The 12,286-nt window shown below is 42.7% G+C and overlaps 2 protein-coding genes across 2 annotated transcripts; both read left to right on the forward strand.

Annotated features, from left to right (window-relative positions):
- The first annotated feature begins 224 nt into the window (after positions 1-224).
- LOC115382938 (uncharacterized) lies at positions 225-1,753 on the forward strand. Its single transcript, XM_030084916.1, has 4 exons — positions 225-885; positions 966-980; positions 1,048-1,566; positions 1,724-1,753. The coding sequence occupies exons 1-4, from the start codon at positions 721-723 to the stop codon at positions 1,751-1,753; spliced, it is 729 nt and encodes a 242-aa protein (XP_029940776.1). The 5' UTR covers positions 225-720.
- A 2,891-nt stretch (positions 1,754-4,644) lies between these two features.
- On the forward strand, positions 4,645-10,388 carry LOC115386000 (uncharacterized). The gene is made up of 3 exons (XM_030088127.1): positions 4,645-9,297; positions 9,397-9,466; positions 9,544-10,388. Exon 1 carries the CDS (start codon positions 4,689-4,691, stop codon positions 7,644-7,646), a length of 2,958 nt encoding a protein of 985 aa, XP_029943987.1. The 5' UTR covers positions 4,645-4,688; the 3' UTR covers positions 7,647-9,297; positions 9,397-9,466; positions 9,544-10,388.
- Positions 10,389-12,286: the final 1,898 nt, after the last annotated feature.

A 12,286-nucleotide genomic window follows, 5' to 3' on the forward strand; every position in this document is an offset into this window, starting at 1 on the left:
AAATCATCCCTCAATTCTAAAAATCACATTTTAAATCTTGGAACATGTCAAAGAATTATCGGTGAAACCATGAATTCTGGGTTGTTTTCAGTTTTACCTTCAGTGACAGATTGTTCTGATTATTTTGTCTGCTGGTTCTGCTGTTTCCTTAAACAGTCACTCATTTTGTTTCTGTCCTGCAGGTACCCGGATCAACTCCACCCATCTTCATTGAAGATCTCTTCCCTTCTAAATTTCTGTCTTGCTGTCCATCTCCCCCTGTCCCTCTAATCTATCCCACTCTGTCTAAAAAACAATCTCTGTCTTTCCTGTCATTCTCCTGCTCTGTCTGAACCAATTCTATCTGTCCTGTCATTCTCCTCCTCTGTCTGGACCTCTGTCTAGCTGTCCATCTCCTCTGTCCCTCTCCTCTGTCCCACTCTGCCTGGTTTTTTGTTTTATTTTTGTCACTTTTGTCTTGGCATATTAATTTTTTCTGTCAAGCTGTGCTGGCGGCAACTCAATTTATTGGGGAAACATACCGCCGTCATCTCAATTTATTGGGGCCCTTCTGAACTTGGGACTCGACCCGAATTTTGAGTGTCCCCCCCAACAAAAAACCCTTCTACTTCAAAAACAAACAAAAAAAAACTCATATCAAACTACTTGTGTTGACATAATACATTCTGTGTTGATCTACACTTGTCTGCCTTCTTTATATTTTCCAGTTTTGTTGTCACAATGCCTCGCACCAACAAGAGATCTCAAGCTCAGAAACGTCGGTTCCAGCAGCAGACTGAATCCCACGATCCAACTCCTGAGTCAGCAGAGCGTTCTTCTAATCTCTGTGAGAACATGGCAGCTGTGGTACTGGTTCCTGATGAAGTCAAAGATGTGAGCAGTGAGGTGATGATGACCCCATGTGATGAAGGTAATGTGATAATAACAGAACTGCCCTCTGAGATTCGACTGTGTGCTTCCCGCAGCCAGAGCTCTGCCAGGTATGGTGACAATGGAAACAAACAGTGTACATGTAACTCTCTGACATTTCTGGCTTTCCTCCATGAGAACGAGATGATCTCAAAAGCAGACCTGGACCTGGTTCTGGATAAAGGGAATGTTTTATATCAACAGGCTATTGAGATACACCCCACGGATGGTACTGGATATTTGGCGACTGATGAACTCCCTAACCTCGTTCCTTCTCGCAGCTCGACTCTCACAGCTGATCTCTCAATACTTCCTGTCTTTGGCACCCTTGGAAACCCACCATCTGGATGTATGGATACCTACCTTTCCCTGTCTTCCAGACTGAACTGTTTGACTGACGATGTGCAGTATGCTCTGTTGATCATGTCAAGCTTGTGTATTGCAGTGTTCAGGACTCCCAGTGGCAGATATGGCTTCTTTGATCCTCACTCCAGAAAAGATGATGGTTCATACAAAGAACCTGGAACAGCTGTGATGGTGACGTTCAAACATCTCCAGGACATGGTGAATCGACTCCTACGCTGCTACAGAGAGCATGGTGCCTCATCCACGACCCAGTATGAGTTCAAACCTCTGACGTTTGTCAGCATCAGACCTGTAAGTCCACAACCTGCTGCTTCACACTCTGCACAGACACCTGTTGTTGATGAATCAAACTCACACAGTCTGAACACAACTGCATCTGAGGTTTGTTTGGAAAACAGTTCAAGTCAAGTGTCGGTGTCCCTGAATGAACAAGTTGATGTCCCTTCAGTGCAACCAGAGAATGAAAGACGAGCTGTAGTGAAAGAAACCTCTGATAAACTGCTGAAACGAAACAAGCATGAAAGAAGAAAGATTCAGAGAAGGTTGGCTTCAGGAAAGAATTCCCTCAGATCAGATCAAAACAGGAAACGAAGAGAGAAGTATGCTTCAAATCCAACATACAGAGAAAGTAAAAAGTGTTATTCCAGAAGAAATTATGCAACTGAAACAGTGAAAGAGAGAAAGAGAAATCAAGTTAAAAAGTCCTACAGAAACAGTGCTGCTGTCAGACAAAAACACAGAGATTTGATGAGAAATTTATACAGAAACAGTGATGTAGTCCGACAGAAGAAAAGGCAGTACTTTAGAGAACTCTATAGACAGGATCCTTTAATCCAGCAGAAGAAAAAACAATACATCACATCACAATATAGAAACTCTGAGGTCTTCAGACAACGGCAAAAATGTTGTGTGAGGCAACGTTATTTCCAGGACCAAACATTCAGAAGGAAACACAGGCTGCTAATGAGAAAGATCATGCAAGAGCGGCATCAAAACAATTTGGCATTTAGAACAATGCATAATATGAGATGTGCCTTAATTATCAGACGTAAATATCGTCAGATTCACCGACAACCACAGCAACAAGACAACAGTTTGATTGGACAGGCCATATCCATTTTCAGGTCTCAGATCAAGGCTGGACCAACATTGGTATGTACTGTGTGTCATAAAGCTTCATTTCCTAATCAAGTTAAAGTTTGTACCAGAACAAAGTATTTGAAAAATCCCAACTTGGTGGCAGCTTGTCTCACTGGAAAGTTTGTTCATCACTGTAATGAGAGCTGCAGAAGTGAAAAACAGTGCAAGGTTCCTGATGAAAGGAAGAAAGAGTGGATCTGTCATACCTGCCATGATCACCTGAGACGTGGAGCCATGCCCTCCCTGGCTATACACAATAACCTGGAGCTTGTTGACATCCCATCAGAGCTGTCAGACTTGAACATTTTAGAGAGACATCTGATCAGCAAGTGCATCCCTTTTGCTAAGATCATTCCTCTTCCTAAAGGCAGACAGAGTGCAATCCGTGGAAATGTGGTATGTGTCCCATCTGAGATCCAGGAAACAGTTGAAGCTTTGCCCAGACTGAGAAGTGAATCCCAGGTCATGAGAGTGAAACTGAAGAGACGCCTGTGTTACCGAGGACATCAGCTCTTCCAGACTGTCACCTGGTCTAAACTGATGCAGGCCCTGCATAAACTCAAACAGATTCACCCACAGTATTCTGAAATCACTATCAGAGATGAAGCTGAGCTGTGTGACCCCACCCTGCCTGATGATGATGATGATGATGATGATGAAGGGATGGAGGAGGAGTTTGATGAAGCAGACTTGATGGAGATTGACAGGTTTGAGAAAGATGCTCTGTGTGAAAATGAGGCTGAGGATGGTTTAGATGTTCTGTCATGTGATGGTGAAGAACCAGAGAACAGACCTGAAGAACAGCAGGAAGGTGACATGCCCAATGGTGGCTTTGCTCTGGAATCCTGTCTTCAACCTCCTAATGTAGCAGAGGAAATCATGTCTTTCAGTGAAGGAATCTACTGTGTTGCTCCAGCTGAGAGAAACAGTCCAGTCGGCTTTTTTAAGACCCCTAAACTTGAGGCCATGGCTTTCCCTGTACAGTTTCCTACAGGTCAAAACACCCTGGATGAGAGCAGACGTGTCAAACTATCACCCAGCAGTTACTTCAAATCCAGACTTTTCTCCATTGATGACAGATTTGCCAGAGACTCTAATTATTTGTTCTTTGCACAGTTTGTGATTGAGGTTCACCTGGCTACCAACAGCATGACCATCCAGTTGAGAAAAGGCAAACCCATGACCAGAGATGGACGAAAAATAACCTCAGGGATGCTGCAAGACAGACGTGAAGTAGAGAAACTAGTGAGAAACCGCGAGGCTTTTCGCTTCATGAGAGCATTACGTGGTACTCCGGCCTACTGGCACCAGAAAACCAGTGAACTGTTCGCCATGATAAGACAGCTGGGCACTCCCACCTTCTTTTGCACGTTTTCAGCTGCTGAGATGCGATGGCCTGAAGTGATTGAAGCAATCAAGAGACAACAAGGTGAGGATGTGAATTTTGAAGAGCTTGACTGGTCAGAAAAATGTGACATCCTGAGAAGTAATCCTGTGACAGCAATGCGCATGTTTGATAAGCGAGTGGAGGCCTTATTCAGAGATTTGCTGCTTTCGCCTGCTCAGCCACTGGGTAAAGTTGTGGACTTCTTCTATCGAGTGGAGTTTCAGCACAGAGGAAGTCCTCACATTCACTGTCTGCTCTGGGTTGAAGGTGCCCCTGTGTTTGAAAAGGATGATGATCAGACTGTGTGTGATTTTGTGTCCAGATACATCACAGCTCAGCTCCCTGACCCTCACACTCAACCCGACCTGTACAAGGAAGTCAGTGAAGTCCAGAAACACAGTCGTACACACACCAAGACATGTTTCAAAAGTGTTGGCTCTGGGTGCCGTTTCGGGTTTCCCAAACCTCCCTGCAGAAACGTAATGATCACGAGACCTGATGGTGGTAAACATACTGCAACTGCAAAGACTAAGCTGAGACCTCTGAACAGACTCCTGAATGAACCTGAAGCAGCTTCCATGAGTTTAGATCAGCTTCTGGCTCAGTGTGATTTAACCGTGGCTGAATATGAGTTTTACCTGAATGAACTGAACAAATCCAGTGCTGTCCTGCTGAAGCGAGATCCAAAGGATTGCTGGATCAATGCCTACAATCCACACCTGCTCACAGCCTGGGATGCTAACATTGACGTGTCCTACATCCTGAATGCTTATGGCTGTATTCATTATCTGACCAAGTACATCACCAAGAAGGAAGCTGGACTCTCAGAGTACCTGAAACAGTGATCAATAACTCCAACACCAGCAACGTGAATGACAGTGAGGAGATGAAAGCAGTCATGCAGGCCTACTCCAAGAAACGAGAAATCAGTGCACAAGAATGTGTTGCCAGAGCATGTGGACTGAAGATGAAGAAGTGTTCCCGAGCTGTAGTTTTCATACCAACAGATGAGAACCCTCTGAGAATGAGCCGCCCTCTGTCTTTCCTTGAGAACACCACTGATGAATCTACAAACATCTGGATGACATCTTTGGCGGATAAGTATAAGAACAGACCAGAAACACCAGAGTTTGAGGAAATGTGCATGGCTGATTTTGCTGCCACCTGCAGGTTTGTCCGTGAGAACAAAGGAGCTGATGTGTTTCCACTGCTGAATGACATGGGCTTTGTACAGAGGAGAAAGAACGATAAGCCAGCTGTGATCAGATATTACCGCTGCTCAGAGGAAAGAGATTCTGAGAACTTCCATGGCAGATTACTGAAGCTGTACCTTCCACACAGATCAGATGAGGATCTAAAGAGACCAGGCTTTCCAACCTACCAGAGCTTTTACAGAGCCGGCTGGGTGCAGCTGCCAGGCTGGAACCACGGCCGGTCGGTGGAAGTGATCGTCAAACAGAACAGAGAAAAATATGAGAAAAACAGTGAAGAGATTGAGAAAGCTGTTGAAGAGTTTCAAGAGAATCAAGGTGTGATGGATGAGTGGTGTAACCTTGCTCCTCAGTCTGAAGTTGTGAGAGTGGACTACGATGATGATGCAGAACAACCACATCCTGATGATCCTGAGCAGGAAAATGTCCCTGAGTACAGCCGTCAAGCTGATGCAGTCAGTGAAGCCAGAGTGACCAGAGAGCCTCCTGTGATCGATCCAGCTGTGTTAAGACACATGTATCAGAGTCTCAACCTAAAGCAGGCTGGTTTCTTTTACACTGTGAGAGAATGGTGCATTCGCAGAGTCTGTGGCCTTTGTCCAGAGCAGTTTTTCTACTACATAAATGGAGGGGCGGGTACTGGAAAATCCCATCTCATCAAATGTATTCACTCTGAAGCATCGAAGATCCTGAGGAATGTTCCACGACATTGTGACGAGGTTGACATCAGTAAGCCTACTGTCCTGCTGACGGCTTTCACTGGAACAGCAGCGTTTAACATTTCAGGTTCAACTCTCCATTCACTGCTGAAGCTTCCCAGAAGTCTCAAACCTCCAATCCAAGGTCTTGGTAACAAGCTGGATGAAGTCAGAGCAGAGCTCCTCAACGCTGAAATCCTGATCATTGACGAGGTGTCCATGGTTTCCAGGCCGTTGTTTGTCTACGTTGATGCTCGACTAAAGCAGATCAAAGGCAGTCAGAGACCTTTTGGAGGAGTTTCTGTCATTGCTGTTGGAGATTTTTATCAACTTCCTCCAGTGAGGCATTCCACTCCTCTGTGTGTGTTTGACCCCTCTGAAATCGACTTGTGGCACGAGCACTTCCAGATGATCACTCTGACTGAGATCATGCGGCAGAAAGATGACGTTGCTTTTGCAGAGATGCTGAACAGGATCCGAGTCAAAGACAAGTCTGCTGAGTTGTCTGAAGCTGACAGAGCTTTGATTTATCAGACTGTAACAGAACCAGCTCTTTGTCCAACTGATGTCCTGCACATCTATGCTACGAACAAACAGGTGGATGCACACAACTCTGCAAGGCTGGCTGAACTGTTTGACAACATAATCACCATTGATGCAGATGACTTCGAGAAAGATCCTCAGTCTGGCAGAATGACACGGAAACAAACACCAGTCAAAGGAGGCCGAAATGAGCTACCAGACTCTCTACAGGTTGCTGAGGGCGTTCGAGTCATGCTGACCAGAAACATTGATGTACAAAGTGGTCTTGTCAATGGAAGTTTTGGCACTCTGGTGCGCTGCATCTCAGAAAATGATCATGTTACTAAGCTGGGTCTCCGAATGGACAGTCACGTGTCTTCAGAGCAAAATGATGATGTGGTTTATATTCAGAGAGAGGAAGACAACCTGAAGCAGAAAGGTGTGGTGCGCAGACAGTTCCCCATCAAGCTGGCTTTTGCATGTACCATCCACAAGGTCCAGGGAATGAGTATGCAGTCTGCTGTGGTGTCACTGAAGAACATCTTTGAACCTGGGATGGCTTATGTTGCTGTGAGCAGAGTCACTTCCCTCGGTGGACTCTTCATTGTAGACATGGATGAGAGTAAGTTCTATGCCAGTCAACAGATCACTGCAGCCCTGGAGAGCATGAGACAAGCCAGTCCAGCTGAGATGATGCCCCTTCTACAGATGAGAGAAACCCTGAGCAGACCTGATACCCTGACCATCATCCACCATAACACTGAGGGATTACCGGCTCACATCAATGACATCAAGAGCCACCATGAAATGTGTTTGGCTGACATCTTGTGTCTCACTGAAACCCATTTGCAGGGCTCCTTTGTTGCAGACAGTCTTCAGTTACCAGGCTACAACCTGTTCAGACGTAACAGACACCTGTCCTACAGCAACTTCCCTCAGATTGCCAGCAGAGGTGGTGGAGGAGTAGCCATCTATGTGAGAAACCACATCCAAGCTCGAGAGAAGCAGTATCTGCTGAATGTCACTGATCTTGAGTTTGTGGCCTTGAAGCTTGATGCTCCAGTGAGTGCTATCATCGCAGCAGTGTACAGACCTCCTAACTATGACATGACTTCTTTCCTGGCTAATCTCAGCAGCCTTCTGGACTCTCTGGAGATTCTCGACTGTCAGCCCATCATTGTCTGTGGAGACTTTAATGAAAACCTTTCATCCACAGCCAAGAAGCCCATTCTAGAGCTGTTTCAGACCAGAGGTTATGCTCAACTCATTACTGCTTCCACCACAGAGAAGAACACACTGCTGGACCTGATTTTCATTTCACAGCCCGGCCACTGTGTCCAGTCTGGTGTCCTGAGAACATATCACAGCTATCATGACCCTGTTTACTGTGTCCTGACTTTCAGCAACGCATGAAACAGAGCAAGACCGCTGAACGGGACTAAATCACCAAGTACAAAGTCTGGATAGAACAAACATGATTTACGGCCAGCTCTACGCAGTAATAAATAACCAAGGAAAGTATCAAATTCTAATGTCATGTTACCACTGAAATCAACATTTTGTGAAACAGGATGAATCACTAACTGGAAAAAGTCTGGATGGAACAAATTCAACTAATGTCACTTTATAGCTGTAATTCAGTCTGCTAAACAGGACTGAGTGAGGCAAAACATTCTGTTTCTATCAAGTATTTTAAAAGGTCCTAAATCAGGTAAGGTGTGTGAAAGTCTTTCAAAGTAATTATGTTGTTGTTCTGTATTGAATTAACTCACTTTGAATAAACATTTTTGTTTGTTTCAATCAAGTATTTTAAAAGGTTCTGAATCAGGTAAGGTGTGTGAAAGTCTTTTAAAGTATACTTGTTGTTCTTTATTGAATTATTGCACTTTAAATAACTTTTTTTTGTTTCAAGTATGTTAAAATGTGCTGAAATCAGGTAAGGTGTGTGAAAGTCTTTTAGAGTAATCATGTTGTTGTTCTTTATTGAATTAATGCACTATAAATAACATTTTTTGTTTCAATCAAGTATGTTAAAACATTCTGAAATCAGGTGTGTGAAAGTCTTTTAAAGTAATCATGTTGTTGTTCTTTATTGAACTGCCTCCCTTTAATTAACTTTTTTGTTTCAATCAAGTATTTTAAAAGGTTCTGGATTAGGTAAGGTGTGTGAAAGTCTTTCGAAGTAATCATGTTGTCGTTTTGTATTGAATTAACTCACTTCAAATAACATTTTCTGTTTCAAGTATTTTTAAAGGTTCTGAATCAGGTAAGGTGTGTGGAAGTCTTTTGAAGTAATTGTGTTGCTGTTTTGTATTGAATTAACTCACTTTAAATAACATTTTCTATTTCAAGTATTTTCAAAGGCCATAAATGAGGTAACATGCTTGACAATCTTTTGAAGTAATCATGTTTTTGTGTAATTGACATGTAAATCTAATCTGTAAATGTCTAAAATAATCCTGTTATCGTGACTTTGTTAAAGTGATAATTGCATTGATATCCCTCCCTTCCTAATTGATTATAGATAAATCTAATGTCTAATGACTAAAAGACTGTAGGCCTGTGCATTCATCATGTGGGTGGGTCTGGGTCAGGGTTGGTGAATGCACAGGCCACAACACTCTTCTGGGTCAGAGCTTCATTCAGTCACATGCTCTGTGGTGTAACTAACACCTGCCCAGTAGTTTGAATCCTTCTTCAGTCCCCTTTGAGGACTGGAGCTGGACGACCTCCAGACTGTCCACTGTGGGGTCCTCTGAGTCACCTGTCTGAGCCGTCTCCAAGAGTGCCTGTCAGATTCACCTGTCAGGTCCTGCAGAGCATCAGTGTCTTCAGTCCCAGCACGTCCATCAGCCATCAAGCAGTCATCAGTGCTGGACATGAGAGAGACGTGGACGTCCCTGGTACCACCAGACATTCTCCAGGGTTTGAGATGGGACGGCACCTGCCGGCCTTCATTCTCCCCTGAGAGCAGAAGACGCCCTGGTGCTCTGAGGACACTGCTGGACGTCCAGACTAGACGTCCTCCTGTCAGTCCCCATGTGTCCTCTCAGCGGAGCTGCAGGTACTTCACCAATATTGAAACATGCAGTGAGATTGTTCCCACATGTCTCATGAATCCTCACTCATCTGTCCTCTGTCCGTCCTGCCTTGTTGTCTGCAGACATTCTGACTGAACCAAGAGGAACAAACTTGAACTCCAGTCCTGACGTGGGCCTGCACTGTGTCTCGAGGTATTTCATGGACTTGTTGAAGATGGAACCTCTGAATGTGTCTTGTTCTCCCACTAACATCCACCTTCTGTCAGCAGGATGGAGTGTTTCCCTCTGCCCTCCACCTTCACCTCAGAGGAGCCTCCATGCTGACGCCCTCACTGTGGAGCTGCTGCAAGTCTCTCCTCATCAAAGTGACGGGACTCTGCAGCGCTGATGAAGAGGAGGACTGATTCCTGTTTCCTCCATCATGAACAACTGAAGTGCACAACAGGGTCCTGTTGGGTCTCCTGTTCTCTCTGAACAACATGGACAAGAGCTGTGAGAGCAGCAGCCGTCCAGCCAAGGACAGAACAAGCTTCATCTGGAGGAAACAGCTGGTCTGAGCTGCTGGACATATAGAACTCAGTCTGACTCTTGAAGGACTCAGAAGAGGAAAGCTGTCCTGATTGATCTGGGAGGTACGACGAGCCTCTACTGCATGTTCTTCTTTGTCCCTGAAGCCCAACCGGAATAGCAGAAAGCCGCCACCTCTGAGCCTGGTTCTGCAAAGGTTTCTTCCTGTTCAAGGGAGTTTTTCCTTTCCACTGTCGCTGATGCTTGCTCATGTGGATCTGTTGGGTTTCAGTTCTGTTTTTTGTCTCTTAAAACAAGACAAATGGACATAATTTTGTTTTATTCATTGAAACGTCAAACTATGCGCTGGTTAACACTAAATATATGCTATTTTCTTTTGTCAGTGTTGAAGTTTAGATCTTGATGAACAGTTAATAAAATGTCTATCTTACATGAACACTGCTGCCTTATTTTTAGATGTATCCAAAAAGATTCTGCCTTTCACTGTGTTTTAACATGGCATTACATCAAATCAGTTTTATATTAACTTTTCGAGTAACATTTTACCATTCACCCATCCAAGTTTTAAGACACAACTTTATGATGCTTCTTTCACCTTTTCAAAATAGTGCAGTTGTTTTTATCCTTGTGTGTGTGTGTATGTATGTATGTATATTTATGTACATACATTTTTCAGGCTTTAACCATTTTGCAGATTATTTTTTTTTTACTTTTTCATGTTCAACTGAGTAAATATTTTATCCTTGTGTGTGTGTGTGTATGTATGTATGTATATTTATGTACATACATTTTTCAGGCTTTAACCATTTTGCAGATTATTTTTTTTTACTTTTTCATGTTCAACTGAGTAAATATTTTAAACTTTGTATTTTTCATGTTTTTCTGCAATAGTTTTTTTTTTATACTTCAACTTTTTTTTAAAATTTCTTTTCAATTTCTCTACACTGATTCAACCATTGATCAGCTTTTTCAAACTTTTCAGGTTTTAGCAATTTGTTTCAACCTTTTAAAGACATTGCAACTTTTGTTTTATTTACTTTCTCAACTTTTTCAACCATTTTCAACTTTTATCACCTTTTTGGAAATTTTTACATTTTTTTCAACCTTTTCAAACTTTTTCAACTTTATTTCAGGGTTTTTGAACTTTTCTTATTGAGCTTTTTCTGCATTACAGTTTAGCATTTTCAGCTCAGCATTCACACTTGCAGTTTCTTCAGGAACTGCAAATTCTTCTAGTATTATTCTGTATTCTTCCCCTGTTTTTTGACGCTTTACTCCTCTTACAGTTTTTGTCCGATTTGAACCATTCAAGTATCAAAATGTTCAGCTTTTTAAGGACATGGGTGCTATGTTCTAGCTTTTTAAAACCTTTTAAACTTTTTAAAATATTTCAACTTTTGTGCAACTTTTTGCCCCATGTTAACGGATGGAGATTTTTTCAAACTTTGAAACCTTATAACTTCTTCAAATCTTAACCGATTTTAACCATTCAACTTTTAAACTATTCAACTTTTTAAACCCTTTCTTAAACCTTTTTAAACTTTTTCAACTTTTTTCAACTTTTTGAAATATTTCAACTTTTTAAAATTATTTTTAACATTGAAGTGGATGGGAAAACCCTTCAACTGACCTTTCAACTCCTTCAACTTTGAACCCTTAAAACTTTGTCATACTTTGACGTAGACAAGTCATTTAACTTTTAAAACGTAGGCATTTTTGTCCTCTATTCAGGTATGTAATATCATTTCAAGATCTTTTACCAAATTTAAACTGTGAGCCTTCAAGTACGGAGAGAATTTCAGCCGTTTTTGGAGTTTACAATGGGTGTGTATTGGAAAAGCTAGAGTGGGAGAATCAAATTTAGAGTGCGGGAGGCTCTGAATTTTAACCAAAAAAAATACTTTTCTCGTCCGTACGGCCACATTTCTGGCTCAATCTGCACAATAACCCCTCAGAACGTAGGATTTTTTCTTGTGACCCGTAAAATTGAGTCACTTTGTCTCTATCTCAAACAGTTCTCTCTCCAGAGGCACTTGTTTGAGGAGAGTGCAGAATTTTCTCCCATCCGCTCCAATGCATTTTCGAGACGCCTGAATCCAAAACTTCACTCGTGTTCGCACAATCGCCGTGGCTGAATGGATGATCCTACAGACATGATTCCTGCACCATTAAATTCATGAAAGGCTTCTGAATCTGACTGTGTGAAAATCTTTTTCAATTTCACCTTTCGGTCCCCGAGAAATGCCATTTCTTCAACCATGCACACTCCATTAAAAAGTGCTGATTCACTGTCATGGCTGCTGTGCAGCTGGTCTCCATTGCAACAGACACACCTGTTGTGCTGCTGCTGCTTGATTAGTCTGGATTTTTCCATTAAGACTGGAGCTCTATTGATCCTCTGTTACTCTGACACTGACTCTACTGCTCCTTCTACCTCTATGAACTTTTTTAAGTTTTTGCAGTTTTCAACCTTTTTCAAAATTT

This window comes from Salarias fasciatus, chromosome 3 (genome assembly GCF_902148845.1).
Source record: "Salarias fasciatus chromosome 3, fSalaFa1.1, whole genome shotgun sequence".
Classification (NCBI taxonomy): domain Eukaryota; kingdom Metazoa; phylum Chordata; class Actinopteri; order Blenniiformes; family Blenniidae; genus Salarias; species Salarias fasciatus.

What these genes read in the sequence shown, in the direction of transcription:
- LOC115382938 (XM_030084916.1), top strand. Translation starts at nt 721, where the DNA reads ATGCCTCGCACCAACAAGAGATCTCAAGCTCAGAAACGTCGGTTCCAG. An exon ending in CGTTTGTCAGCATCAGACCT is followed by an intron (nt 1,567 to 1,723) that starts GTAAGTCCACAA and finishes ATGTCCCTTCAG; the next exon opens with TGCAACCAGAGAATGAAAGA.
- LOC115386000 (XM_030088127.1), top strand. Translation starts at nt 4,689, where the DNA reads ATGAAAGCAGTCATGCAGGCCTACTCCAAGAAACGAGAAATCAGTGCA.